The 25540-nt window shown below is 40.6% G+C and overlaps 2 protein-coding genes across 2 annotated transcripts; one reads left to right on the top strand and one right to left on the bottom strand.

The window, feature by feature from the left end:
* Positions 1-1376: 1376 nt before the first annotated feature.
* On the bottom strand, positions 1377-22683 carry LOC121740493 (coagulation factor XI-like). The gene is made up of 13 exons (XM_042133195.1): positions 22567-22683; positions 22429-22459; positions 22012-22177; positions 21041-21246; positions 20374-20576; positions 19744-19810; positions 19159-19203; positions 16106-16277; positions 14945-15162; positions 14397-14590; positions 10300-10357; positions 2475-2519; positions 1377-1505 (listed from the first exon to the last, which is right to left on the bottom strand). Exons 1-13 carry the CDS (start codon positions 22606-22608, stop codon positions 1432-1434), a joined length of 1521 nt encoding a protein of 506 aa, XP_041989129.1. The 5' UTR covers positions 22609-22683; the 3' UTR covers positions 1377-1431.
* A 153-nt stretch (positions 22684-22836) lies between these two features.
* On the top strand, positions 22837-25496 carry LOC121740483 (acyl-CoA Delta-9 desaturase-like). The gene is made up of 6 exons (XM_042133180.1): positions 22837-23325; positions 23411-23541; positions 23717-23922; positions 24379-24564; positions 24702-24897; positions 25261-25496. The coding sequence occupies exons 1-6, from the start codon at positions 23067-23069 to the stop codon at positions 25486-25488; spliced, it is 1206 nt and encodes a 401-aa protein (XP_041989114.1). The 5' UTR covers positions 22837-23066; the 3' UTR covers positions 25489-25496.
* The last annotated feature ends 44 nt before the right edge of the window (positions 25497-25540 follow it).

Below are 25540 nucleotides of genomic sequence, written 5' to 3'. Positions count from 1 at the left end.
AGTTAACGCACTATATAAAAATCCGTCTGTTTTAGTCCCGCAGCGAACGTGTTAAGATATTTTGATTTATATCACTGATACTTTTTAGAAATACAACCAATATTATGTTATAGCCGGCTTACACGACGTATTAATAAGTTGATATTATGTACGGATCATAGAATTAATATATTTTTAACTTAATTTGATGTGCCTGCCCAAAATGTGTCAAGCGACCAGCCGCACCTTCCAACTTAACAGAAAATCTTGTTTAGTACTAAATTTTGTGTTTACATGCAATTAATGACTTAAAATAAAATTTAAATTTAGTCAACTACTTATCAACTTAAGACCCAGTTTCATCAAGCAATGTTAAATAAATAACGGCTTGTTAAATCAGATAATGGCCTGTTACAGCTATCGAGCGTTCCACCATGCCCTAATGTCATGTTATTTTTTTTTTATGAAATAAGGGGGCAAACGAGAAAACGGGTCACCTGATGGAAAGCAACTTCCGTCGCCCATGGACACTCGCAGCATCAGAAGAGCTGCAGGTGCGTTGCCGGCCTTCTAAGGGGTAATAGGGGAGGGTAGTTAAGGGAATAGGGGAGGGTACGGGAGGAAATAGGGGAGGGTAGGGAAAGGAAAAGGGTAGGGGATTGGGCCTCCGGTAAACTCACTTACTCGGCGGAACACAGCGGAAGCGCTGTTTCACGCCGGTTTTCTGTAAGGACGTGGTATCTCTCCGGTCGAGCCGGCCCATTCGTGCCCAAGCATGGCTCTCCCACGTCAAACACGGTGTTAAATTTAATTCCTGCTGTGGAGGTCTGTTAAATATTTAACAGGCTGTTATATGAGTCAAAATAACAACTTTCAAAGACAATAATACGCAATATCAGTCTGTTTAAATTTCCAAGGTGACTGTAACCAGTAACCTGCAATTAACTTCAGATCAACAGTGTCAAACGAATAGAGAGTGTCTATCGTCATGCCAACTTGTGTAGATTCTAAAAAGTAAAAGAAAAGAACACAAGCTATTATTTTATTACTGCAATGTTTTCAAGCTAGATTCTAGACATAATCCGACCGATTATTATTTTTTATAATATTATGTGCTAGTAACAATGCTAGTAACTTGCCTTCTGCTCAGACCTTTGCGTACCTACCTAATACTTCTTAATACTTAATGTATTTTGTGTACCTACCACTACACCTACCACGATAATATTAATTTTATAATAGTATGAAGGTGAAAGTTAATCTCAGTGGACTAAAGGTTTAATTAGTATGATGCAGCTTTTGCCTCCCTATGTTATTCAATAATCTCTGCCTACAGCTGGGACATAATTAAAAAAGCGTCAGATAAAAGTAGATATTATGAAAAACTAAAAAATGAATACAAAATTCTTTAATTTTTATTTAGCCTTAAATAGTAATTATTCTTCAATACACTTATTTACAAGTTTGTGTACCAGGAATGTGTTTATTTATCCAATCGATGTATTTGCTTACTTTTGTGTACACCCCTGTAACAAAAAAGGTGCTTAAATTGAAGGTGTCTTAAATAAATATTAATATTAAATGTTATCATCACGATTCACGAATATTACGGGTGTATCATTAAATAGAAATCTATATACGAGTATATACAGGGTGTAACAAAAACAAGTGATAATACTTTAGGGTGTGTACGTGTTCCTTGTAGAGAGTTCACTGTGAAAGTAGTAGCGCTGAAAGACGATTTTTTTTTCCACTTTTGTATGGGCAAGGGCCCGAGCGTCACGAGTTTCCCCATACAAAGGTGACAAATTTTTTTGGTCTTTCAGCGCTCTCTACAAGGAACACGTACATACCCTAAAGTATTATCACTTATTTTTGTTATATCCTGTATATATAAAACTCAAAGGTGACTGACTGATTGACGTAGTGATCTATCAACGCACAGCCCAAACCACTGGACGGATAGGGCTGAAATTTGGCATGCAGGTAGATGTTATGACGTAGGCATCCGCTAAGAAAGGATTTTGATAAATTCCAACTTCAAGGGGTTCAAATAGGGGATGAAATTTGTATTTAATAATACTTCTTAACGCGAGCGAAGCCGCGGGCAAAAGCTCGTAAAAAAATAAAATTAAATAACAATAATATTAATTTACTTAAATAAAATTATTTAAAAAACTTGAGAGATGTCAAGGGACACCCGAATGAAACAAAGTTATTTCTTAAGTTCAAAAAACCTGTATAAGTACAGTACATTACACAATTTAAAAAAAAAACACCATCTATTGACGCCAAGGAACCCAAACAACGCGTCGCTGTTTATTCCCAAAAAACGAATCTAGTTGACGCACAGGAATACTTTCAACGCCCTCTACCTCTACCATGCAGGTACTAATAAAAAGTGTCGAGGTCAAAATATAATTATCGTTGTCTAGCCTCCTTTACGCCGAACGTGCGATAAGGAACTTCGTTCCAATTAGTCCCGAAAAACTCACCTGGGAATCGTTCATCTCCACACCCAATGCCCCAAGATACGATACCTGTAAAGACAATAAATAATAATAATATTATTATTAGTACAAGCTCTACATCACCGTTCATCGTATTTTCAGAACCTTTGTTGAAATATCGTGCCTCCTCATTCATTTCACTACGAAGAACGATACAGATACCTACCTAGGTAATATTATTGTAAATAATAGCTTAGTTTTATTCCCTCTTTTTGTTTACACTTAGATTTAAGATTTCATATTAGTAATTCCTATTGGAAAATGTTTATCTTGTGTCTCATTTTTATAATATTGCTGTCCCTTTCGCACGGGAACGTAGTGTGTTTCACACAATTGTTATTGCTGTCTCTTTCTTGCATAGTTGCACTCGAACTATTGTTGTCTCCTTTTTACATGGCTTTGTTTTACACATTTTATTGTTTATTTATCTTATAAGAATGTTTGTTTACCATTGTATTAGCTTATAAGAATCCCATTTGATGTCATATTATGTGTAAAATGTTATATTTCAATAAACGGACTGCATTCGTTCGACAACAACCGATAGAACCCCACGGGCTCTAACGGTACAAATTTCATATATAAACACGCACTTTCTCGGTGCATACACATTCACTTCCGACAAGCCAAGCAGATGCATGCGTAAGCCCTGCTCCACCACACTCCGCTCCAAGCAGTACCAAGTTCACTCCTGTGTTTCCTTCTCGTCTCCTGCACCTCCTTCTCCAGGTATCTTCCATCCGGCAACCTTCACCCTTCAAGATACAGTCCACTGCTCTGCCACCCGGCGACCACGGCCCCGCAGAGTTTGTCGTGTCGCCAACAACTGGTCCTTCAGAAGCCGGATCACTGCGTCAGCTCGTGAAGAAAGAAGCTCGCCCTGAAGATTTCAGCCAGCCCTGGAGAAGAGAGAAGCTCGCCCTGAAGACGGCAGCCCAGTCCCGAAGAAGAGAGAAGATTGAAGAGAGAAAACACAGGAGAAGAGACGAAGCCCCTGCAGCCAAGGCCAGCGTCTACCTTCTGAAGAAAGAAGAAAGAAACAAGTACGCGCGAGTGTTGGTGGTTGGCTTTGCTTACCTCCACCGATTACTTGGAAGCAATCCTCATTAACGTGCGTGGCCACCTAGCGGTGTTAAACGGCCCCTGCAGAGCGCACGGAAGCATTGTGGACGACCTGACGCCTCCACACACCTACCCAGGTGAACAGTCAGACCCCGCCGGCACGGTACGGTAACGCTCTGGGGCCACAAGTTGGCACGCAACGACGGGTGCGGACATTCCTCCCGCACTCTGATGCACCCGTGAGCGCCCGCGCCCTCTACCGGGAGGTTCCTACCTTCCTATTCCCTGCAATCCTATTCCCGGTTCGGCGTCACCGCGGTAGCAAGCTGACCGGGCTGTTAGTAGTAGGCTTGGTAGGTCGCGTTACGTATACTTAGGTAAAGACATTAAGTGAAGTGAAAGTGAAAAGTGTTAGTTTTAAGGTTAGGGCCCCTCGTGCGCAATGGAGAACGCGCGTGTGTTGCGCTCGGGCAAGTCCACGCCCTCGCGGGAAGAGACGCCATCGTCAGGGCAGACCACGACCCACGAGACCAACACATGGAGCAGAGGCACCGGCGTTGAAGACACGACGGAGAGCAGCACGCGTACCGACGCTAGGGCCAAACTAAATTCAGTACCCGCACAAATCGACAACGTAGTCGAAAATGTAGGAAGTGCGCCGGGCACTATAGTTAACGTCCCCGGGGACAGAACAAGCAGCAAATTATCCGCGTTGCAGGCCGAATTAGAGTATCACAACTCCGAACTAGCACGGGCTAGGGCGGCGTCCGCAGCTGCCATGAGTCGGCTGGAAATAGCTAGGATAGAGCTAGGAGAATCCACCGACGCGGACCAGCCACCCAGATCGAATAAAACCCGAGTTGAAGGCTGGATCTCGGAGCAATGTGTTAGGCCGTCAACAAGCGCTCAAAACCCGGGACGAGACCCGCGTCCGACCGAAAACATCGAACCGCGCGCCGGTAACACGTCGCTTAGCGACATGACATTGCTAGCCAACGCGATAGTTCAAGCGGTCAATTCGAGTAGGTCGGAAGCGACGCCTAAATTCATTCATGAGTTGCCCCACTTCGACGGAACAATTACGGAGTGGATGGCGTTTAAATCCGTTTTTAATGACACCGCGGATATGTTCTCGGACATTCAAAATGTAGCTAGGTTAAGAAAAGCATTAAGAGGCGCGGCCCGCGAAACAGTTAGAGCTTTGCTATACACAGTATCGGACCCGTACGAAATAATAGATACGCTAGAACGGCGATACGGCAGGCCAGAACTACTTATTCTCTCCGAAATCGAAAACATAAAACGTTTACCCCGTATGACGGAAGACGGGCGCAATGTTAGTAGTTTCGCGAGTAAAATATCAAACACGGTAGCGGCCATAAAGTCACTTAACCAGCCACAATATTTGTATTCTCCCGAGTTAGTGGGTCGAATAGTCGACAAGTTAAATATTATTTTAAAATATAAGTGGTACGAGTTCAAATCTGAACGACCCGGAGCACCGGAGCTCGAATTAATGGCTAGATTTTTAAACATTATGGCGGATCAGTGCGGCGCGATGTTCGCGTACGAAACAGCTAGGGAGGAAAGGAGAGGCAAGATGAAACCTCGCGCGGTAAACACGACTCGCACACGGACTCATAAATCGACGCGTTATGATAGCGATAGTTCCTGTGATAGATCAGATTGCGAAGTCACGTACGAGCCGCGTAATACCGTAGCAGCCGCGTTCAAACCCTCAGCTAAAAAGGCCGAACCATTCAGGCCGAAGCATCGCACGCCGCGCCCCGCGACAGAGGCGCCACGCTCCGCGACGGAAGCGCCGTCAAACTCGTCCAATAGAAATAATTGTCCCGTATGTTCAGGCTCCCATACGACTATTAATTGTGCAGATTTTGTTAAACTTAGCGTATCGGAAAGATGGGACGCAGCTAAAAATAGTAAACTTTGCTTTAGATGTCTAAATAACTCGCACGGGCGAACTTTCAGATGTAAATATATTCCGTGCGGTATAAACGGTTGCGAAGCGTCTCATAATAAGCTATTACACGGCAGCGGCAGTGCAGCGCCGCCCGCAAGCGGCAATGTTAGCTCAATAAATCACGTTCGTGCGTCAAACACCTACCTCAAAGTAGTGCCGGTTGAGATAAGTGGCCCAGTGGGCACCACCGCTACATACGCCTTGCTGGACGAGGGCTCTACATTGACCCTAGTTGAGCGTACGGTAGCGGACAGTGTAGCACCCAGGGGTCGCAGCCAGCTACTTAAGTTGGAAGGGGTAGGCGGTAACCAAATTGACGACCCCGAATCGTGCAACATATCGCTAACAATCCGCGGCGCGTGTAGTCGAAATCTAGAAAAAATGAACGCGAGCACGATTAGTAATTTGAACCTTACGCCGCAGTCCGTAAGCAAGGACCTAGTTAGACAGTGCAGCCACCTAGCGGAATTAGAAGACGAACTGTGTTACGAGCAGGCTAAGCCTACGATACTTATCGGCCAGGATAACTGGCACTTAATTACGTCTCGACAATTACGTATCGGAAATAAGAGCCAGCCAGTGGCGTCGTTAACTAAATTAGGATGGGTCCTGCACGGGCAGGACGCAAGCTCGCGTAATTTAAATAATATTCAGTTCATAAGTCACGTAAGAACGTCGCAGTCCGAGGATCCCGCGTTAGAATTGATAAGGAATTATTTTAGCATAGAATCGTTAGGTATAGAGCCGCGTAAACCTAAAGCGGATCCGGACGAGCGCGCGTTAACTGTTTTAAATAGAACTTGCAATAAAATGAACGATTGCGATCGGTATGAGTCAGGCTTATTGTGGAAAACCGACAATGAAGTAATGCCGGACAATAAGAAACAAGCTCTAAGCCGTCTGTACAATCTAGAGAACAAATTAGATAAAAACTTAAACTTAAAAATAGAGTATTCGAAACAAGTAAATAACTTGCTAAGTTCGGGTTACGCAGAACTAGTGAGCACCCCAGCCACATCACCTCGCACCTGGTACTTACCTCATTTTTCAGTGGTTCATCCCCAAAAAGGTAAGGTGCGACTGGTTTTTGACGCTGCGGCTAAATGTGGGGGAAAATGCTTGAATGATGCGCTACTAACCGGGCCCGACTTATTGCAGTCGCTTTTCGGCGTTTTAGTTAGGTTCCGCGAAGGAAAAATAGCAGTAGTAGCAGACATCAAAGAGATGTTCTTACAAATAAAAGTGATTGAGTCGGATCGCGACAGCCTTCGTTTTCTGTGGCGAGGCGACGATAGAAACATCCCCCCGCGAGAATACCGTATGACCTCGCTTATTTTTGGGGCGGCCTCATCGCCGTGCGTGGCCATTCATGTTAAAAATAAAAACGCGCAAAACTTTAGTTCAGAGTACCCGAAGGTAGCTAAAGCTGCGGAACGGAACTTTTATATGGACGATTACTTAGACTCATTCGACGACGCGGACGAAGCCAGGCAAGCGGTCAATGCCATGTATAGGATTAACTTAGGCGCTTCGTTCGAGTTACGCGGTTGGGCGTCGAATGTGCCCGAAGTAATAAAAGACGTTTCCGATAAGCGAATTAGCGGCGCGACGACTTTAGGAAAAAGCGATACAGAGAGGACTTTAGGTCTCATTTGGAACCACGCTCGCGACACTCTAGGATTTAACGTGAATCTCAGAAACACGCCATCTAATGTAATTTCAGGGGAAATTTTACCCACCAAGAGGCAAGTCACTAGCGCCGTCATGTCGGTTTTCGACCCGTTAGGATTAGTTTCGCCGGTAACTATGGTAGGTAAGTGCCTCATTCAGGAAATATGGCGTAGTGGCGTAGGTTGGGACGATCCTATAACTAAGGAACACCACATTACGTGGATGTCGTTTATTAATAATTTAAACTTGCTGAGGACTTTCGAAATAGAAAGATACGTACCTGCCCCGCCCTCTGGCGAGGGGGAGTTACACATATTTTGCGATGCTAGCGAAAAAGTTTATTCGGCCGCAGTTTATTTCGTTAGCATGAATAATAACACAAAGACGGCTAGATTAGTTACGGGAAAGGCGAAAGTAGCGCCGTTGAAACCAATTTCGATACCGCGATTAGAGTTGCAAGCCGCGGTTCTTGGTTCCCGCTTAGCAGAGTCAGTAAAACGGGAATCTGACTACAAAATTACAAAGTCGTATTACTGGTCGGATTCAAAAACGGTATTAGCTTGGATTAGGTCCGATCCGCGTACTTTCAAGTCGTTTGTCGCGCACCGGCTAGCCGAGATCGAAAGTACAACGACCCCGGCCGACTGGCGATGGGTGCCGAGCGCCGACAACGTCGCGGACGACGCCACCAAGGGCATTCCGGTGAATTTTAGTTCGACACACAGATGGTTTACAGGACCTAGCTTTATTTTAGACGAACCCGCGACATGGCCGTGCGAAAAGCGGACCGCGGCTCCCTTACCCCCTTCAGGGGAGGAGAGAATAATTAAGCAGGTTCACGTCTGTGTAGACCATGTAAATAACGATTACTTGCCTAAAGTTGAAAGGTTTTCGAAGTATAAGCGCCTGGTACGCGCTGCTGCCACCGTCTTGCTCTCGGCTGAGGCATTTAAAGCCAAATTGCTCAAGAGAAAAGTAAATACGGAAATCTCTCCTGATCACATCAGACTAGCAGAATTACTGCTTATCAAGAGGAGTCAGAACATCTCGTTCGCGGACGATATAAAGACGATAGAGGCTGGGCAACGACCTCCGAAGAGGTCCCCCTTTCACAAACTTGCTGTGAAACTCGACCGCAGCGGGATATTATACCTCGATAGCAGAGTTAAGGAAGAATATAATCTGCCTGTCCTACATGCGAAGGAAGAATTTACCCGACTGTTAGTGCATCACACGCACGCAGTATTTAACCACGGCAATCACCAAACCGTGATGAACGAGCTCCGACAGCGCTACCACATAATTGGACTACGCAGCATCCTTCGCTATATATGCAACAAGTGTCAATGGTGTAGAACCTACAGGGGAACTCCCTCTAAAATTCCTCTGGGTGACTTACCTCCTGAAAGACTGGCCCACAATCAGCCGCCGTTCACAGCCTTGGCGGTTGACTATTTTGGCCCAATGCAAGTCACGATCGGGCGAAGACACGAGAAGCGGTGGGGCGCACTTTACACGTGCCTCACCACTCGGGCCGTGCATCTGGAGCTGGTGCCTTCCCTATCTGCATCCTCCATGATCATGAGCTTGCGCCGAATGATGTCCCGCCGTGGCACTCCAACGGTCATATATAGCGACAACGGAACCAACTTCGTGGGCGCCGAGAAAGAAGTGACGGAAGCTCTTCAACAAAATGACGACGCGATGAAGGTCTTCGCCTCCGGAAAACAGATAATTTGGAAAAGAATACCCCCTGGGGCCCCGAACATGGGCGGCGCCTGGGAGAGATTAGTGAGATCTGTGAAGGCGGCATTACGAGTCACCTTAACAGAAAAGACGCCCCCAGATGAAGTGTTGCATACGCTGTTGCTGGAAGCAGAACATGTCATAAATACGAGACCGTTAACACCAGTAAATCCTGATCTAAACGAGGAATCACTGACCCCAAATCACTTCCTAATTGGGAGGTCAAGCGGGATGATACCTTTCGGCTCGTATAAAGACTACACAGCAGACAGTCGCTCGTGGAAAGCTGCGCAAAAGTTGGCCGAAGCGTTCTGGGCTCGATGGGTAGCAGAGTACAAACCCCAATTGATGCCTCGGCTCGGCAACCCGCAGCACAGCAACCTCAACCCCGGAGACATCGTTATAATATGTGATAGAACGATGCCCCGTGGAATATGGCCTAGAGGTGAAATAATAAAGACTTTCCCAGGTCCAGACGGGCGGGTTAGAGTAGCAGAAGTCCGTACAGCCGCCGGACTAATTCGTCGCCCAGCCTCTCGTCTGATTCTCGTAAGCAGCCAGGAATAAAACGTTTCGGTGCTTGCGCACGAGGGGGAGACTGTAAATAATAGCTTAGTTTTATTCCCTCTTTTTGTTTACACTTAGATTTAAGATTTCATATTAGTAATTCCTATTGGAAAATGTTTATCTTGTGTCTCATTTTTATAATATTGCTGTCCCTTTCGCACGGGAACGTAGTGTGTTTCACACAATTGTTATTGCTGTCTCTTTCTTGCATAGTTGCACTCGAACTATTGTTGTCTCCTTTTTACATGGCTTTGTTTTACACATTTTATTGTTTATTTATCTTATAAGAATGTTTGTTTACCATTGTATTAGCTTATAAGAATCCCATTTGATGTCATATTATGTGTAAAATGTTATATTTCAATAAACGGACTGCATTCGTTCGACAACAACCGATAGAACCCCACGGGCTCTAACGGTACAAATTTCATATATAAACACGCACTTTCTCGGTGCATACACATTCACTTCCGACAAGCCAAGCAGATGCATGCGTAAGCCCTGCTCCACCACACTCCGCTCCAAGCAGTACCAAGTTCACTCCTGTGTTTCCTTCTCGTCTCCTGCACCTCCTTCTCCAGGTATCTTCCATCCGGCAACCTTCACCCTTCAAGATACAGTCCACTGCTCTGCCACCCGGCGACCACGGCCCCGCAGAGTTTGTCGTGTCGCCAACAATTATTGTGCTATTATTATTTTTATACTAACCTAACCTACCTACATAAAGTAGGTGCATAGTTAATAACTTAATAACTGAATAAGTATTAATATAATTAATCTTACCAGCTAATACGTAGTGTCCGCTAGGTTCAAAGGCTAACAAAGGGCCACCACTGTCTCCCTGTAAAAAATAATAATAATCAAAATATTAATAACCAGACAGAATATTATATTGCTGCAATGTTTTCACGCTAGACGGCAACACAAGATAGTAAACAAAAAGTTTTGTTCGAATAGTAACACCCTATGCTCTGACCCAGCGGCGCGCACAGGAATATGACACAATATGCGGGGCCCAGCGGAATTATAGTCGGTCACTGAACAATGTCTTTAAGACTTTTTGAGATACTGCCAACTGCAAGAATTTTCTAAAGAATCCAGTCATCAAAGGTTAACTTTACTGTTTGTCGTTTGTTACCTGTTATAACACAGAGGATAATATTACTTGGTTAACAATTAACATCAAACAACATGGCCCATATTATAATATTAAGTATATAGTCGGAAAAAAGTCTTAATAGCGCGATCTAGCTAACGCCGACAACGCAGCTAGCGACATCTATTGATAGCATTGTCAACTTATTACTAAACAGACACAAAAACATTTTCACGTATGTAAAGCTAGCATGACAAAGTTAGCAAAATAACTCGGGATTGCGTTATTAATTAGGTGCTAATTGAGTGCAATTTTGGTGCAAAAACCGCGAATTTAGTGCTCCTCAAAATTCGGAATAAATGCTAATACTGCTACATTCACGTGAAGCTAGCAGTGTACATAACCAAAAACCTTTAAAATGATAATATAGCTTCGTAATAAATACTTAGCTAATAAGTGCTCATTAAGTGCTCTTTCAGTGCACAAACTGCGAATTTAGTGCTCATCAAAATTTGCCATAAATGCGAATACTGCTACCTTCACGTGAAGCTAGCAGTATAAAAAACCAAAAACCTTAATAATGATTATCTGGCTCCTTGATAAGTACTTTACTAATAAGTGCACATTAAGTGCTGGCGATAAACGTGTTTTTTATACATTTTTTATTTTTTATACCATATAATACTGCTCACTTCACGGTACCAGCAAGATGCTCCTCTTGATTTTAGTTCTTTGACGAATTTCACACTCGTAAATGATACATAGGAATTAAGTGCCCATTAAGTGCTAGCGATAGGCGGAGAAAAAATATTTAAATATGCATTTTTTATTTTGTTATACCGTATACTGCTAGCTTCACGATACCAGCGAGATGCTCCTATTGATTTTAGTACTTTGACGAATTCCACACTCATAAATGATACATAGGAAATAAGTGCTCATTAAGTGCTAGCGATAGGCGGCGAAAACAAAAGAAAATATGCATTTTTTTACTTTTTATACCGTATACTGCTCACTTCACGGTACCAGCGAGATGCTCCTCTTGATTTGAGTACTTTGACGAATTCCGCACTCATAAACGATACATAGGAATTGAGTCCTCATTAAGTGCTAGCGATAGGCGGAGAAAAAAATTTAAATATGCATTTTTTTTATAACGTATGCTGCTAGATTCACGGTACCAGCGAGATGCTCCTCTTGATTTGAGTACTTTGACGAATTTCGCACTCATAAATGATACATAGGAATTAAGTGCTCATTAAGTGCTTGCGATAGGTGGCGAAAACAAAAAAAAATGCATTTTTTTTATACCGTATACTGCTAGCTTCACAGTACCAGCGAGATGCTCCTCTTAAATTTAGTTCTTTGACGAATTTCACACTCGCAAATGATACATAGGAATTAAGTGCTCATTAAGTGCTAGCGATAGGCGGCGAAAACAAAAGAAAATATGCATTTTTTATTTTTTTATACCGTATACTGCTAGCTTCACGGTACCAGCGAGACGCTCCTCTTGATTTGAGTACTTTGACGAATTCCACACTCATAAACGATACATAGGAATTAAGTGCTCATTAAGTGCTAGCGATAGGCGGAAAAAAAAATTAAATAGGCATTTTTTTTATACCGTATACTGCTAGCTTCACGGATCCAGCGAGATCATCTTGCATCAGCATCTTGCTGGTACCGTGAAGCTAGCAGTATACGGTATAAAAAAATAAAAAATGCATATTTTCTTTTGTTTTCGCCGCCTATCGCTAGCACTTAATGAGCACTTAATTCCTATGTATCATTTGCGAGTGTGAAATTCGTCAAAGAACTAAAATAAAGAGGAGCATCTCGCTGGTACTGTGAAGCTAGCAGTATACGGTATAAAAAAATGCATTTTTTTTTGTTTTCGCCACCTATCGCAAGCACTTAATGAGCACTTAATTCCTATGTATCATTTATGAGTGCGGAATTCGTCAAAGTACTCAAATCAAGAGGAGCATCTCGCTGGTACCGTGAATCTAGCAGCATACGTTATAAAAAAAAATGCATATTTAAATTTTTTTCTCCGCCTATCGCTAGCACTTAATGAGGACTCAATTCCTATGTATCGTTTATAAGTGCGGAATTCGTCAAAGTACTCAAATCAAGAGGAGCATCTCGCTGGTACCGTGAAGTGAGCAGTATACGGTATAAAAAGTAAAAAAATGCATATTTTCTTTTGTGTTCGCCGCTTATCGCTAGCACTTCTATATATCATTTATGAATGTGAAATTCGTCAAAGTACTCAAATCAAGAGGAGCATCTCGCTGGTACCGTGAAGTGAGCAGTATACGGTATGAAAAGTAAAAAAAATGCATATTTTCTTTTGTTTTCGCTGCCTATCGCTAGCACTTAATGAGCACTTAATTCCTATGTATCATTTATGAGTGTGGAATTCGTCAAAGTACTCAAATCAAGAGGAGCATCTCGCTGGTATCGTGAAGCTAGCAGTATACGGTATAACAAAATAACAAATGCATATTTAAATATTTTTTCTCCGCCTATCGCTAGCACTTAATGAGCACTTAATTCCTATGTATCATTTACGAGTGTGAAATTCGTCAAAGAACTAAAATCAAGAGGAGCATCTTGCTGGTACCGTGAAGTGAGCAGTATTATATGGTATAAAAAAAAATGTATAACAAAAAACACGTTGATCGCCAGCACTTAATGAGTACTTATTAGTAAAGTACTTATCAAGGAGCCAGATAATCATTATTAAGGTTTTTGGTTTTTTATACTGCTAGCTTCACGTGAAGGTAGCAGTATTCGCATTTATGGCAAATTTTGATGAGCACTAAATTCGCAGTTTGTGCACTGAAAGAGCACTTAATGAGCACTTATTAGCTAAGTATTTATTACGAAGATATATTATCATTTTAAAGGATTTTGGTTATGTACACTGCTAGCTTCACGTGAAGGTAGCAGTACTTATTAGCATTTATTCCGAATTTTGAGGAGTACTAAATTCGCGGTTTTTGCACCAAAATAGCACTCAATTAGCACCTAATTAATAACGCAATCCCGGGTTATTTTGCTGACTTTGTCATGCTAGCTTCACATACGTAACATTTTCTTTGGTTTAGATTTTTTGGCATAGCCAATGTCTGTACTATTCAAAAAAAAATCTAAGTAAGCATAATATTCATTTTTATATAATCTAGAATGTTTTAAGTACTAACCTAATCAGCTTCAATTTTCACATAAGTATACAGTGCTTATCACATGAAAAAAGCAAATGGCCTCCCAAGTTCCAAAACACAAAACATTTCTGCTAATGTAAATAATTAATATAAACCTTACTAAACAAAAGTGCACAATGTGCATACGTGATTAATTAGATTTCCGTCTATTTTTACTCGGATTTAAATAGACAACGAACATACTACTATTCTCTATAATCTGATAACTCCCGAACGCCGGCGCTCGGCTGGGCTTGGGGAACTCCTGCAGCAGGAGCTCGCCTATTGTAAAGCGAATTCGATATTCATGTCCACTTTCATGTCTGTGTGCGTTTGCGAACTGTGCACGGACACACAAATCATAACTCACACATAAACGGCGGGGTCTGCGGGACGTTACCTATTAATTAATGTTTAAGTAGTTTGCAAATTAATTGGTACTCTACATCGATCAAATATTTCTGTTAAATTATTTTATTTAATCACGTTTATCAATTTGTCCCGAAAGTTCTGTAAGATGTTCTTTGCGATCTCTCGATCCAACCTAAAACACATTATGCAATGTGCCGTACCTGACAACCGTCTCTTCCTTTATAAAAAGCACACATCATTGTCTCTTGCACTATGTGCTCGCTAAGATTGCTCCCCTTACACTCCTCATCTGACAGAACCCGGAGTGAAGCCTGCAGTAGAACGCTAGAGAGTGTCCCCTCGTCTGCCTTTCCCCAGCCGACGATCGTAGTCATTCTATGCGTAAAATCTTGATCTATATAAATAAATTAAAGAAAAGATTTTTGGAAGTGGTGTTTCATCAAGAACTTAGAGAAACATTGTTTACAAAGAAGGCAATAAAATTGAGTCTAGAGAAACTTAAATAGAGAGAGTAGCGTAGAAGAGATTCTATGTTATTTCTTTGTATAATCTTATGGCCAATTCAGTACTATCATTGACTTTCCAGCATTGTTTGACTTAAAAGTTATAATCAAAGCAATGGCAAGGATAGAATTGGGTAAAAAGATGTGTGAAGAGGTTGTCTTACATTACACTGGGATGGTGCGGTCTATATATACAACATTTTCTAGTAAAATGACTTCGGGGTAAAGGAAAGTCGCATACTTACTTGGATAAGGTAGGCAAATTGGTCTGATCACGTCGTTAAAGTCCACAGGTGCATTCATTTTTACCACCGCGATATCGTTCTCGTCTCGTTGCACGGTCGTTGTAAATTGTTCGTGGACGACAACATTGACTATGTCCCTCATCACGACGGCATCCATGAACCGCAAATCATCTAGCCCAAGAGCAACGGTCATGTGGTTGACTACCAAGTTATTGTTCCTGTTAAAGAAGGGTAGCTAGGGTATAAGGCTTAAGAATCATTTAACGCTAAGAAAAGATCATGTATTTGAATACGCCAAAAAATATGTAAGTACAAATATGTACTATCAGAGAAGTTGATTCCTAGGCAAATGGGGGAACTACGTAGTTTAGTCGCGTTACGTCAAATGAAACCCAGCCGGCCGACAGATCACAAATTATAAATACATTGAATTGACATGATCCGACCAAATGACGTTGGTCTGACTTAGGAATCAATTTTCTCGATGGTACATGTATTTGTATATGACTTTATATTTTACTAAATTTTCTTATTACACTCTGTCCCCTGGATTGGGTACGATTATTTTAAGACTGAGCACAGCAGGGCAGCTGTTCTCGAGTTGTATCAATATGAGAGCTATAATAGCAATAAAATAGAAATGGCATTATTTTCTACTGGTATGCCACGTCAATCCAATACTCTATATTTTGTAGTTCATTCTTGAATAATTCAAGTCCTAGTCAAATACCGATGATGCTCTCAAAGTTCGTTGCTATGTTTAATGATTGTTATTAGCTCTGTAAAATTCACATCCGATCCCCTAGTTAAACATCCTCTAGTTTCTATAGCGAAGTTAGATGTCAAAAATGTAAAATTATAATTGATTTCTTATCTAACTTCCAAGCATGCATTTATTTTTACTATGAACTCAGCTACCGCGTTGATAAATAAAAAAATATCGACAACTAGTTGACTCCCGCAACTCCGTTGCGCCAAAATTCGTTCATCACCATTCACCGTACATTTTTCGGGGATAAAAAGTATCCTATGTCCTACCCCGGGACTCAAAGTATCTCTATACAAAATTTTAGCAAAATCGGTTTAGTGGTTTGCACGTTAAGACAGACAGACACACTTTCACATTAATAATATTAGTTTGAATACAAAATATAAGAATACCATCTAAAACAATGTCCAGCGGCTAGGATGTATTGGTTAGTGAGCAAAGCTCCTCCGCAGTTCACGTTGTCCTTGTAGAATATGAGGACCGCCCACGGGTAGGAGTGCGGGATAGCGCGCCGTCCGCCCACTATGCGCGTCGAGAAAACCGAGTCTGCGGGCTTTCCACAAGCTGATGGTGAAATATATACAGAAAAGTAGAGTTTATAACTTTAGTAGACACAGTTAATGGAATCAGGCGTTACTTTGCGAAAATCCATAGTTTAAATTTAGTTTGTTATTATTTTTAGCAATATTCCGCGAAAACATTCATTTTCGCGGAATATTGCTAAAAATAATAACAAACTATTTTTTTCTTTTTTTTAGTAGACCAATTATAATGTATCCAAAGATACATGGTGTAATAAAACAAAGTGATTATACCCACACGTACCACAACCACACTAAATCGCAACGAAAAATTAATGTCGTCGAGCAGTTGTTACGTGTGAATGGTGTCGCTGCAGCTTTTTGTAGTTGCGTTGTGGTACCGACAAAATGTCGACGTGGTTGTGTTGTCGCCAGTGGTTGTGATGTGGTTATGGTTGTGGTACGTGTGGGTTGGCCCTTACAGTTCACGGTGAAAGTGGCAGCACTGAAAGAGCATTTTTTTGTGATTTCTATGGGCAGTCGCACGAGCGTCATGAATTTTTCCATACAAAAGTTAATAAAAAGTTATTCTTTCAGCACTGACACTTTTACAGCAAACTCGGTATAGGGTACTTATACACAGTACACACCCTAAAGTTTTATCACTAAATTTTGTTACAGCCTGTATATATTTACTTCTATCCTGAGCCTAAAACGCCTCCGTGGTCTAGTGGTACAGAGCGCGGCTCTTGACTCGGAGGTCGTGGGTTCGATTCCCGCGTTTGAAACATGTTATTTCCAAGTTTGGTTAGGACAATGCAGGCTGATCACCTGATTGTCTGACAAGTAAGATGATCCATGCGTCGGATGGGCATGTAAAAAGTCGGTTCTGCGCCTGATTTCTCGCCAGTCGTGTCGGTCTTCCGTCCCACTGGGTTATGAGAGTAAAGGAATAGAGAGTGCTCTCGTGTACTGCGCACACACTTGGGCACTATAAAATTACTCCTGCGTAGCTGGCCTGGTTTCAATGAAACCGGCCACCGTCACCGTAATCGGTGTGGGAGCTATATATCTATCCTGAGCATACCCATGATAGAAGTAAATATATCCCACAGGTATTCGTAAGCTAAGTAAGTATTTACGGCAAGCAGTAATAATTTTATTAAGCTTATCGATTGATTATTTTTAATATAAATTATCTAAGTATCAATAGAAGTACCTACACTGTGATAAAATACTTACTACAATTTGAACCTTCAGATGACATCACCTAAAATAATCAAAATGAAATTCAGTGCTAAAATATAATTTGTGGTTTTCCTTAGCCATTATGAGCAATATCTTGAACATTATACTGAACCTGAGCGATAAGAACGCAAAACACAATTTTCCACATTATTAAAACTGTAAACTTTCCACTATCGACAGTGTGATAGCAACGAAATCTGCTACCACAATAAATAATAATTATAAACAAACGCTATAGCCATAACATACTGTTGAACGTAGAACTAAAGTGAAATAAATTACAATTTCTGATACTGATATCATGGTTATCAAGTGTAACACTTAGGGTGTTTACACACGCGCCGCGCCGCTGCCGCTGCAGCGCTTCCCGCGCCGTGTGTAAGGGCCCATAGAAATATAAGGATAAAGGTTAAAGGCCTTACGTATTAGGGTCAATTCAGACCGCAACGCTACGAGACGAGGCGAGGCGCGGGCTTGTATGGTTTTGACAGATTTCAATTGCGCGAGGCGACATGCCAATTTGTCAATTCAGTACAAATTTAAAAATGCATCTACGCGTCGCGTTGCAGTCTGAATCAACCCTTATGAATACAATATAATATGATTTTGAATCATGTAATAAATGATTTATACTATCAGAGAAGTTGATTCCTAGGCAGATGGGGTACTACGTAGTTTGGTCGCGTTACGTCAAACCCAGGCGACAGATCACAATTAACACTGAATTGACATGATCCGACCAAATGACGTTGGTCTGTCAACTGCCTATCAATCAATTTCCTCGATGGTAAATAGCCTAATTATTATGGTTTCATCTTTTATTTTTACTCGTAAATTATTTACACCTGTTAAGAATAACAGCATCCTGAAAGTTGCGGCGCAACTGAGAAAAGTTGCAGAATTTATAATCCTCATGGTGTTTTAATATATTTCGGCGTGCTTTAAGGGCTTGTATCACCACTTCCTGATAAGTGCCGGATAGGCTATCCACAACTTAACTTGAAAGATTCTCCATAGGTACCTACTTTATCTGCCAATTTAAGTTATTGATAGCTTATCCAGCACTTATCAGGAAGGCGTGAAACAGCCCCTAAGTACAGTTTAACTAACACCAGACCTTTGACTGCACTACATTTTAAATAGACAGCTGTTAGAACCTTACGTTTTTACTCTTTATAACTACTAAGTACTAACAATAGTCAAATACTTTAAAATGAAAGCAAAAAATATTAAATAACAATATGATTTTAATTTTAAAATTTAGTTTTCGATTTGATTGTATGTTGTTCTATCTCAAGGTATTTAGGTAGAGCAATACGTCCCACTTTCAGTCTGTTTCATTATCCACGGAATATACTTTGCTACGATCGTGTACACCCCTGAAAAGGCAGAGTTTTTGTTAAAAAATTATAGGGAAAGATTAGAAGATGGCCTATTGTTGATATTAGCACCAAACCTCCTTATCACACTGTATAAAGGCGAAAGTTTGTGAGTTTGTGTGTTTTACGCTCCTTCACGTCTAAATGTCTGGAGCGATTTAAAAATTTGGTATAAAGTTAGTTGATACCACCCTGAATGAACACATAGGCTACTTTTTACTATGGTAAAAATATCAAAATGTCTCTGTCAAATGTAGCTAGTTTATAATAATAATTATTATTAGAAATAATTATTACCTGGATAATCTGGCTTAGCGCAATCAATACCCCATGACACTATGCCTGAAAAATAATAATAATAATAATAATATCTATGGACGCTTCACACCACGTCAGTCTGGCCCCGTGCTAAGTACCTAAAGGACTTGTGTTACAGGTACCAGACAACGGAAATATATTTAATACTTTTATACCATACATATATTTAAGATTTTTATTATATCATACACATATTTAATAGGTACACATCCAGACCCGGGAACATTGAAAACTTTTTGTTCCGTCGGCGGGATTCGAACCCGCGACCCCCGGCTTGAGCTACCAACGCGCTCACCACTGAGCCACAGAGGTCGTCGCCAAAAAATCCATTGTGTTATTTAATCGTACTCTTGCGAAACTCATAATATTGCGTGAAGCCCGCTGTATACATTACATTGAGCCAACCCATGCCTACTTGGCCATAAGTTGGGACTTGGGAGCAATATTTCATACTCCACACGTTGGCGTAATGCCCTGGCTCAATGCGTTGATCCAAAGCTGGTCCCAAAGTGTACAGCGGTCATAATACTAATAGTCTTTGTTAATGTGTAATAATTGTCTTACCAGCTTGGTAATACTTGCTCCGTGGAGATCGCGTGGGACTCGCAAATAATGGCCCACCACTATCACCCTAAAATGATTAAGCGAAGTATTATTTATCTTAAAATTTGATACAAATTTAATACAAAACCTTGCTGAGATGTTGGTTTGGCTTCGGTTTCGAGGCCCTTAAAATCAGTAGCGGCGTTAGGGGGGCGACGCTAGGCGAACGCCCGGGGCGCCGAAGTCAGAGGAAAAAGGCGCCGCAGGTGCTCCCTCTTTTTAGCACTACCAGCACCCTGGGTGCCGAAGAAGTAGTAACTGGTAATTCTAAAACCGACACTGCTTAAAATCATAGGCTTTTAAATAACAACCGAGTGATTTTTTGTTCTTCATTGTACGTATCCATTTCATATAGAACTAATTTAAAACAATAGACATTCTTATAGATTGTACTCACATGCGTCAAGACTCTTGTGTTACGAATCGCGCTAGAATTGTCCTTGAAATTAAGACCGGTGCTGTGCAAATACATAGAGCCCGATTACACCTACCGAGTAATGAGACGTGAATGAGACTGTGCAGTGCTTAGCCGAGAGCACTGTCTCGCCTCTCTACTCGGTAGGTGTGATCATGGCCATTGGCAACACAAACCTGACAAGCATCCTTCCCAACGCTGTAAGCGCACATCATGGAGTCAGGCACCAGGTTTTCTCTGTATATACTAGACTTTATACACTTGTCACTAGAGACTAATTTGACTTTCGTCTCCATCAAGTATCGGGATGACGACGCTTGCGTCTGCTGTATCTTGCCCCAGCCAGCCACAGTGAATAGAACGTTGTTGAAATCCATATCTACAGAGTGTTATAGAAACTTTAATTCCTAATACCTAATCAAGGATACCTTGTATTTAAACTTTAACTTATTAAGATAAGGTTGAAATTTGAATAAAAAATTTAGATGGTAAGTAAATTTCAATGTTTTAATTTACGTGCCCTCTGATTAGGTACCTACTACCTACCTACTTGCTCAAAAATTGTGTATTATAATAATTATTATGCCTACAGGCTGCGTTTCCACTGAAGTGGAGCGGAGCTTAGCGGTGCTCGAATTGACCAATCATACTATTCCAGCGGAATAACAGCGAAGATTTCGAGCATGGTGATTGGTCAATTCGGCACCGCTAAGCTCCGCTCCGCTTCGCTTCAGTGGAAACGCAGCCTTAGGCAGCCTACTCTTAGGAAGTTATGACTGCAAGTGTATAAACACATTTAGCAAGAATCCATTAAAATGTCCATTCAATATAATTATTAGGTACCTTCAGTAGGAAGACAGATCGGTGCGACTTTATTATTAAACTTGATCGTTTTCTCTGTCGTGAGCACTGCGATATCGTTGATATCTCTCACGGCATTCGAAGTGAAGTTAGGATGTTTCACCCCCTTCACGATCTTCATTACAGTATGAGTGTTCGATAAACGATCGTGCATGCCGATGAAGGCTTTTAGGTCCCAGTAGCTGACACTAGAACAGTTTAAAACTGTTATATATTTATGTAAGCATAATAAATTAGTTTTATCCCTCTTTAATATTCTGAAATTTTAATGATATTGGAGCGTCAATTTTTCAAAATATAAATCTGGTGTGAAGGACAAGAAATGAAATAAAAATGTAATAACTGATGACAAAGAAATTATTAATATAAGATTTTAAGTGTGACGGAGATTATCATTGCAGATAAACCCCGGTACGAAAACAACAAAACCCGAGAGAAAATTTTCCATTCCCTTAACAAAACAAATATAAACCAAGATGAATAATGTTGCCCCTAACCTTGTAGAGAATTAGTCCACAGCACTGTGACACAATAATTATTGTTTTGATCAAACTAACACAAGTACAAACCTTTCAATTGTATTCAAAGCAGCAATGCACACGAATCCATTAAATATAAATACAATTAATTATTCACATCTCATGACCTTTTCTTCTGTAGCTCTTTACATTTAAATATTATCTAAGAAGTATCTTGTTAGCGCAAATGTTTCTAAATGTATAAATACTATAATACTAGAGCTAGTTCCTCTATTATTTTTATTTTCTATTAAAATGCCGGCAACGCACCTGCAATTCTTCTGATGTTGCGAGTGTCCATGGGCGACGGTAGTTGCTTTCCATTAGGTTACCCGTTTGCTCGTTTGCATCCTAATTTTATTTAAAAAACATTTATACCCCATTTTTCATTAACTCAAAGAGTGTTTCAAAAATGTTCTCACATGAAAAACTTACCCGAACGTAATACAATGTCCAGCAGTAAGGATATGCTTGTTAGTGATGATGGCAGCACCACAGTGCAGCTTACTCCCCAGCATCAGAGCCACCAGCCAGGGGTACTGGTGAGGCTGGACTGATGATCCACCGACAATCCGTCGGTTTTTGCCGTCAATACCACATTCTGTGTAAGGGTTCTTTTATTAAAGTAAAAATGTATACTTAAAAATATATATTTATGTAAAAACAATAATAATAATAAGCTGATTTTTTTGCTAAGCGGAAGTCGCAAAGACCAAATCTGTAACTCTCTGCTGGACCATATTAACATGTTTCATTAGTTCAAATACAAAACCACCAGTGACTAATCAGCTAGAGAGTGGATTCCTCGAATACGACTGTTATTAAGTTTTCATAACAAGATCATAGTCTTACCGCAAGTATCATCATACTTCTGTCCAAGGACCTTAAATAAAAAGATAAAGAAGAGAATAAACTATGTATCTATCTAAACTCTTTATCCAGTGCAAAAATCGAACATAAGTAAATTTATATAAAATTAAAAAGTCTTACATTTTGCCACATACAATAAACCAACACAAGCGAAAATTTCATTTTATACGCTTATTTTCTGTAGTCAAACAACACAATCATTATGAAATACGGTAAAATATTAATCTGTACAGTGTACAGCCATAAAAATCGCATATAACTTTAATTATAAATTCCTATTACAAGCATGTCATAATGCTTACCTACCTACCTAATTCTCTATTTATGAGTGCTGGAACGTATTGCATTAAGATGCATAGGTATAATATTATTTTGAAATGTAAACCGATCTACAAGTAAGTCTATCCACTTGATATTCAAATTAATGCGGTCTTCAATTAATTACAATACAATTCTTTCTTAACTCGTATTTACACACATCTTAGAGGTCAAGTTCTTAGGTTACTCAATCGATTGTCAATTATCCCTAAAAGTAATATAAAACAAAACCTGCACGAAAATATGCATACGGCAAAAAGCACTTAGTTGTATCAGATGAAATAGTGGAACCGAAATCAAAAATGACTGAAACGGAATACAGTGAGCAATTTAAAAATGATGATGTTCCAAAAGAAAATAAAGAGAAAGGCTTAGACGATAAGTACAAAGATATAGATGTAGATGAAATAATACTCACGAAGAAAGTCGGAACTGATTATTCGTATAAACATAAAGTGGTGTGGAAAAATGTGATAGGATTTTTTATTTTATATTCTTTATGCATAAGAGGCGCTTTTCTGGCTCTGATGGGTGAAATAAGATTAGTGACCATTGTATGGAGTAGGTATTTTTGGAAGCAGTATTCAAAAACCAAATGTAAAATTATCTATTTTATTTCCTAACCCTTTTTATTGATTTCTTTCAGCGTTCTTTATTGGTTACATAACTGGTATTGGAATAACAGTTGGATCTCACAGATTATTTGCTCATAGAACTTTTAAAGCAACAACTTTTCTAAAAGTTATTCTTATTATTCTTCAAACTGCAGCAGGACAGGTGAGTTCACTCTCTCAATATTATCATAGATATTATAAATCAAAATCAGTTAAGCATGGCATTACCGCTTATCTGATTGTGTTGGTAGTACATACTTGATGTCATTCCAAATAGAAATCAAGGTCACATTTCTTTCTATGGCTACAACTGCACTTTCCTTCTATTTATTTTTCAGAATGGTATTTACATCTGGTGCAGAGACCACCGCCTTCACCACCGCTACTCTGATACGGACGGAGATCCACACAACTCCAAGAGAGGCTACTTCTTCTGTCACGTAGGCTGGCTGATGCACAGAAAACATCCATATGTCTTAAAACTTGGCAAGCGAATAGACATGAGCGACTTGGAATCGGACTGGATGGTTATGTTCCAACATAAGTACGTTTCAATTTTTTTTTTAATTAAATAAGGGGGCAAACGAGCAAACGGGTCACCTGATGGAAAGCAACTTCCGTCGCCCATGGACACTCGCAGCATCAGAAGAGCTGCAGGTGCGTTGCCGGCCTTTTAAGAGGGAATAGGGTAATAGGGAAGGGCCGTAGGGATGCGAAGGGAAGGGAAGGGAGGGTAGGGAAGGAAATAGGGTAGGGGATTGGGTCTCAGGTAAACTCACTCACTCAACGAAACACAACGCAAGCGCTGTTTCACGCCGGTTTTCTGTGAGAACGTGGTATTTCTCTGGTCGAGCCGGCCCATTCGTGCCGAAGCATGACTCTCCCAAGTGTTTATTGAAAATATACATTAGAAGTCGCGCGTAATGGTTTTGTTTTGAGTGAGATTAATTGAATTCTTTTCAGTACAACCATTAGCATTACATTCCTTTCTTCTTTACAGGTACTACTATGTTCTTTATACCATATTCGCTGTGGTTATCCCAGTTTTCGTACCTTGGTATTATTGGGGTGAATCTTTCAAAAACTCATTACTATTTTGCTACTTCTTTCGGTACATAACACAACTAAATGTGACGTGGTTGGTGAACAGCGCTGCCCATCTTTACGGCACAAGACCTTACGATAAGTATGTCCAAAATTTTTTTAGTCATAGAATTTTATGTAATAAAAATTTTGCCTTTTAAATTTTATGTACTAAAAAGATTTAAAATATACACTATTAAATTACTGCAGGAATACTGACGTTTTGAATTCTTGTTTCAGAAATATGCAACCAGTCGACACTTGGCTGGTTTCCGTACTCACCTTTGGCGAAGGCTGGCACAACTACCACCATACATTCCCCTGGGACTACAAGGCCGCTGAACTGTCTGATCACATAAACCACTCGGCTATTCTAATAGAGTTCTTCCAAAGAATTGGTCTGGCTTACGATTTGAAATCGGCCTCGCCTGATATGGTAAGGCTTGGTCATCACCATTTATCAATTCGTTTTGTTTACACTGAATCTATGGTAAAAATATAAAATTGAGCATAAATGATTATACCTGCAGTAGTGCTCATATTCAGAAATACATACGTGACAGGTGCATTATATGCGGGCTCTACACTCGCGGCGCGAAAGGGCGCGAACCGCGAGTGTGGAGGGTTTCGCAGCTTCGTGTTTGCGCTTCGCGGCTTCGTATTTGTACGCATCGTGTTCACGGCGCGTAGCATCCGTGAGTCGAGGCCGCAATTCGCGCCACGAGTGTAGAGCCCGCATTAGATGATAGACTTATATCAATCTTTTTTAAAGGCTTAAATAACACATAAATATTTTCAGGTGCGAAGACGTATACAAAAATCTGGAGACGGGACGCATTATGATCTAGGAAATGAGGAAAGCAAAAAAGCTGTATCTGCCATTGGTCCCCTACATCCTCTTAACCCCACTTACAACGTCACTTACGAACCCCCGAATGTTCTGATCAAAGGAGAAGGTCTACCTCTGTACCATGAAAACGACGTTATGAACGCAAATGTTGTAAAAAGAAATGCAGCTAAAGCGTAATATTTTTAATTGTTATTTTTAATTAGAATAATTATAATTATAAATAAATTAT

This window comes from Aricia agestis, chromosome 3 (genome assembly GCF_905147365.1).
Source record: "Aricia agestis chromosome 3, ilAriAges1.1, whole genome shotgun sequence".
Taxonomy (NCBI): Eukaryota; Metazoa; Arthropoda; class Insecta; order Lepidoptera; family Lycaenidae; genus Aricia; species Aricia agestis.
This window is presented reverse-complemented; position numbering and strand designations above follow the sequence as displayed.

Excerpts from the sequence above, each read along its gene's own strand:
- LOC121740493 (XM_042133195.1), bottom strand. The coding sequence starts at position 22,608 with ATGAAATTTTCGCTTGTGTTGGTTTATTGTATGTGGCAAAAT. Across the intron at positions 19,811-20,373 it reads TTGGGAAGGATGCTTGTCAG|GGTGATAGTGGTGGGCCATT; the intron begins GTTTGTGTTGCC and ends TAATCATTTTAG. Across the intron at positions 19,204-19,743 it reads GAGCAAGTATTACCAAGCTG|GCATAGTGTCATGGGGTATT; the intron begins GTAAGACAATTA and ends ATTATTTTTCAG.
- LOC121740483 (XM_042133180.1), top strand. The coding sequence starts at position 23,067 with ATGACTGAAACGGAATACAGTGAGCAATTTAAAAATGATGATGTTCCA. Across the intron at positions 23,326-23,410 it reads ATTAGTGACCATTGTATGGA|CGTTCTTTATTGGTTACATA; the intron begins GTAGGTATTTTT and ends GATTTCTTTCAG. Across the intron at positions 24,898-25,260 it reads AATCGGCCTCGCCTGATATG|GTGCGAAGACGTATACAAAA; the intron begins GTAAGGCTTGGT and ends AAATATTTTCAG.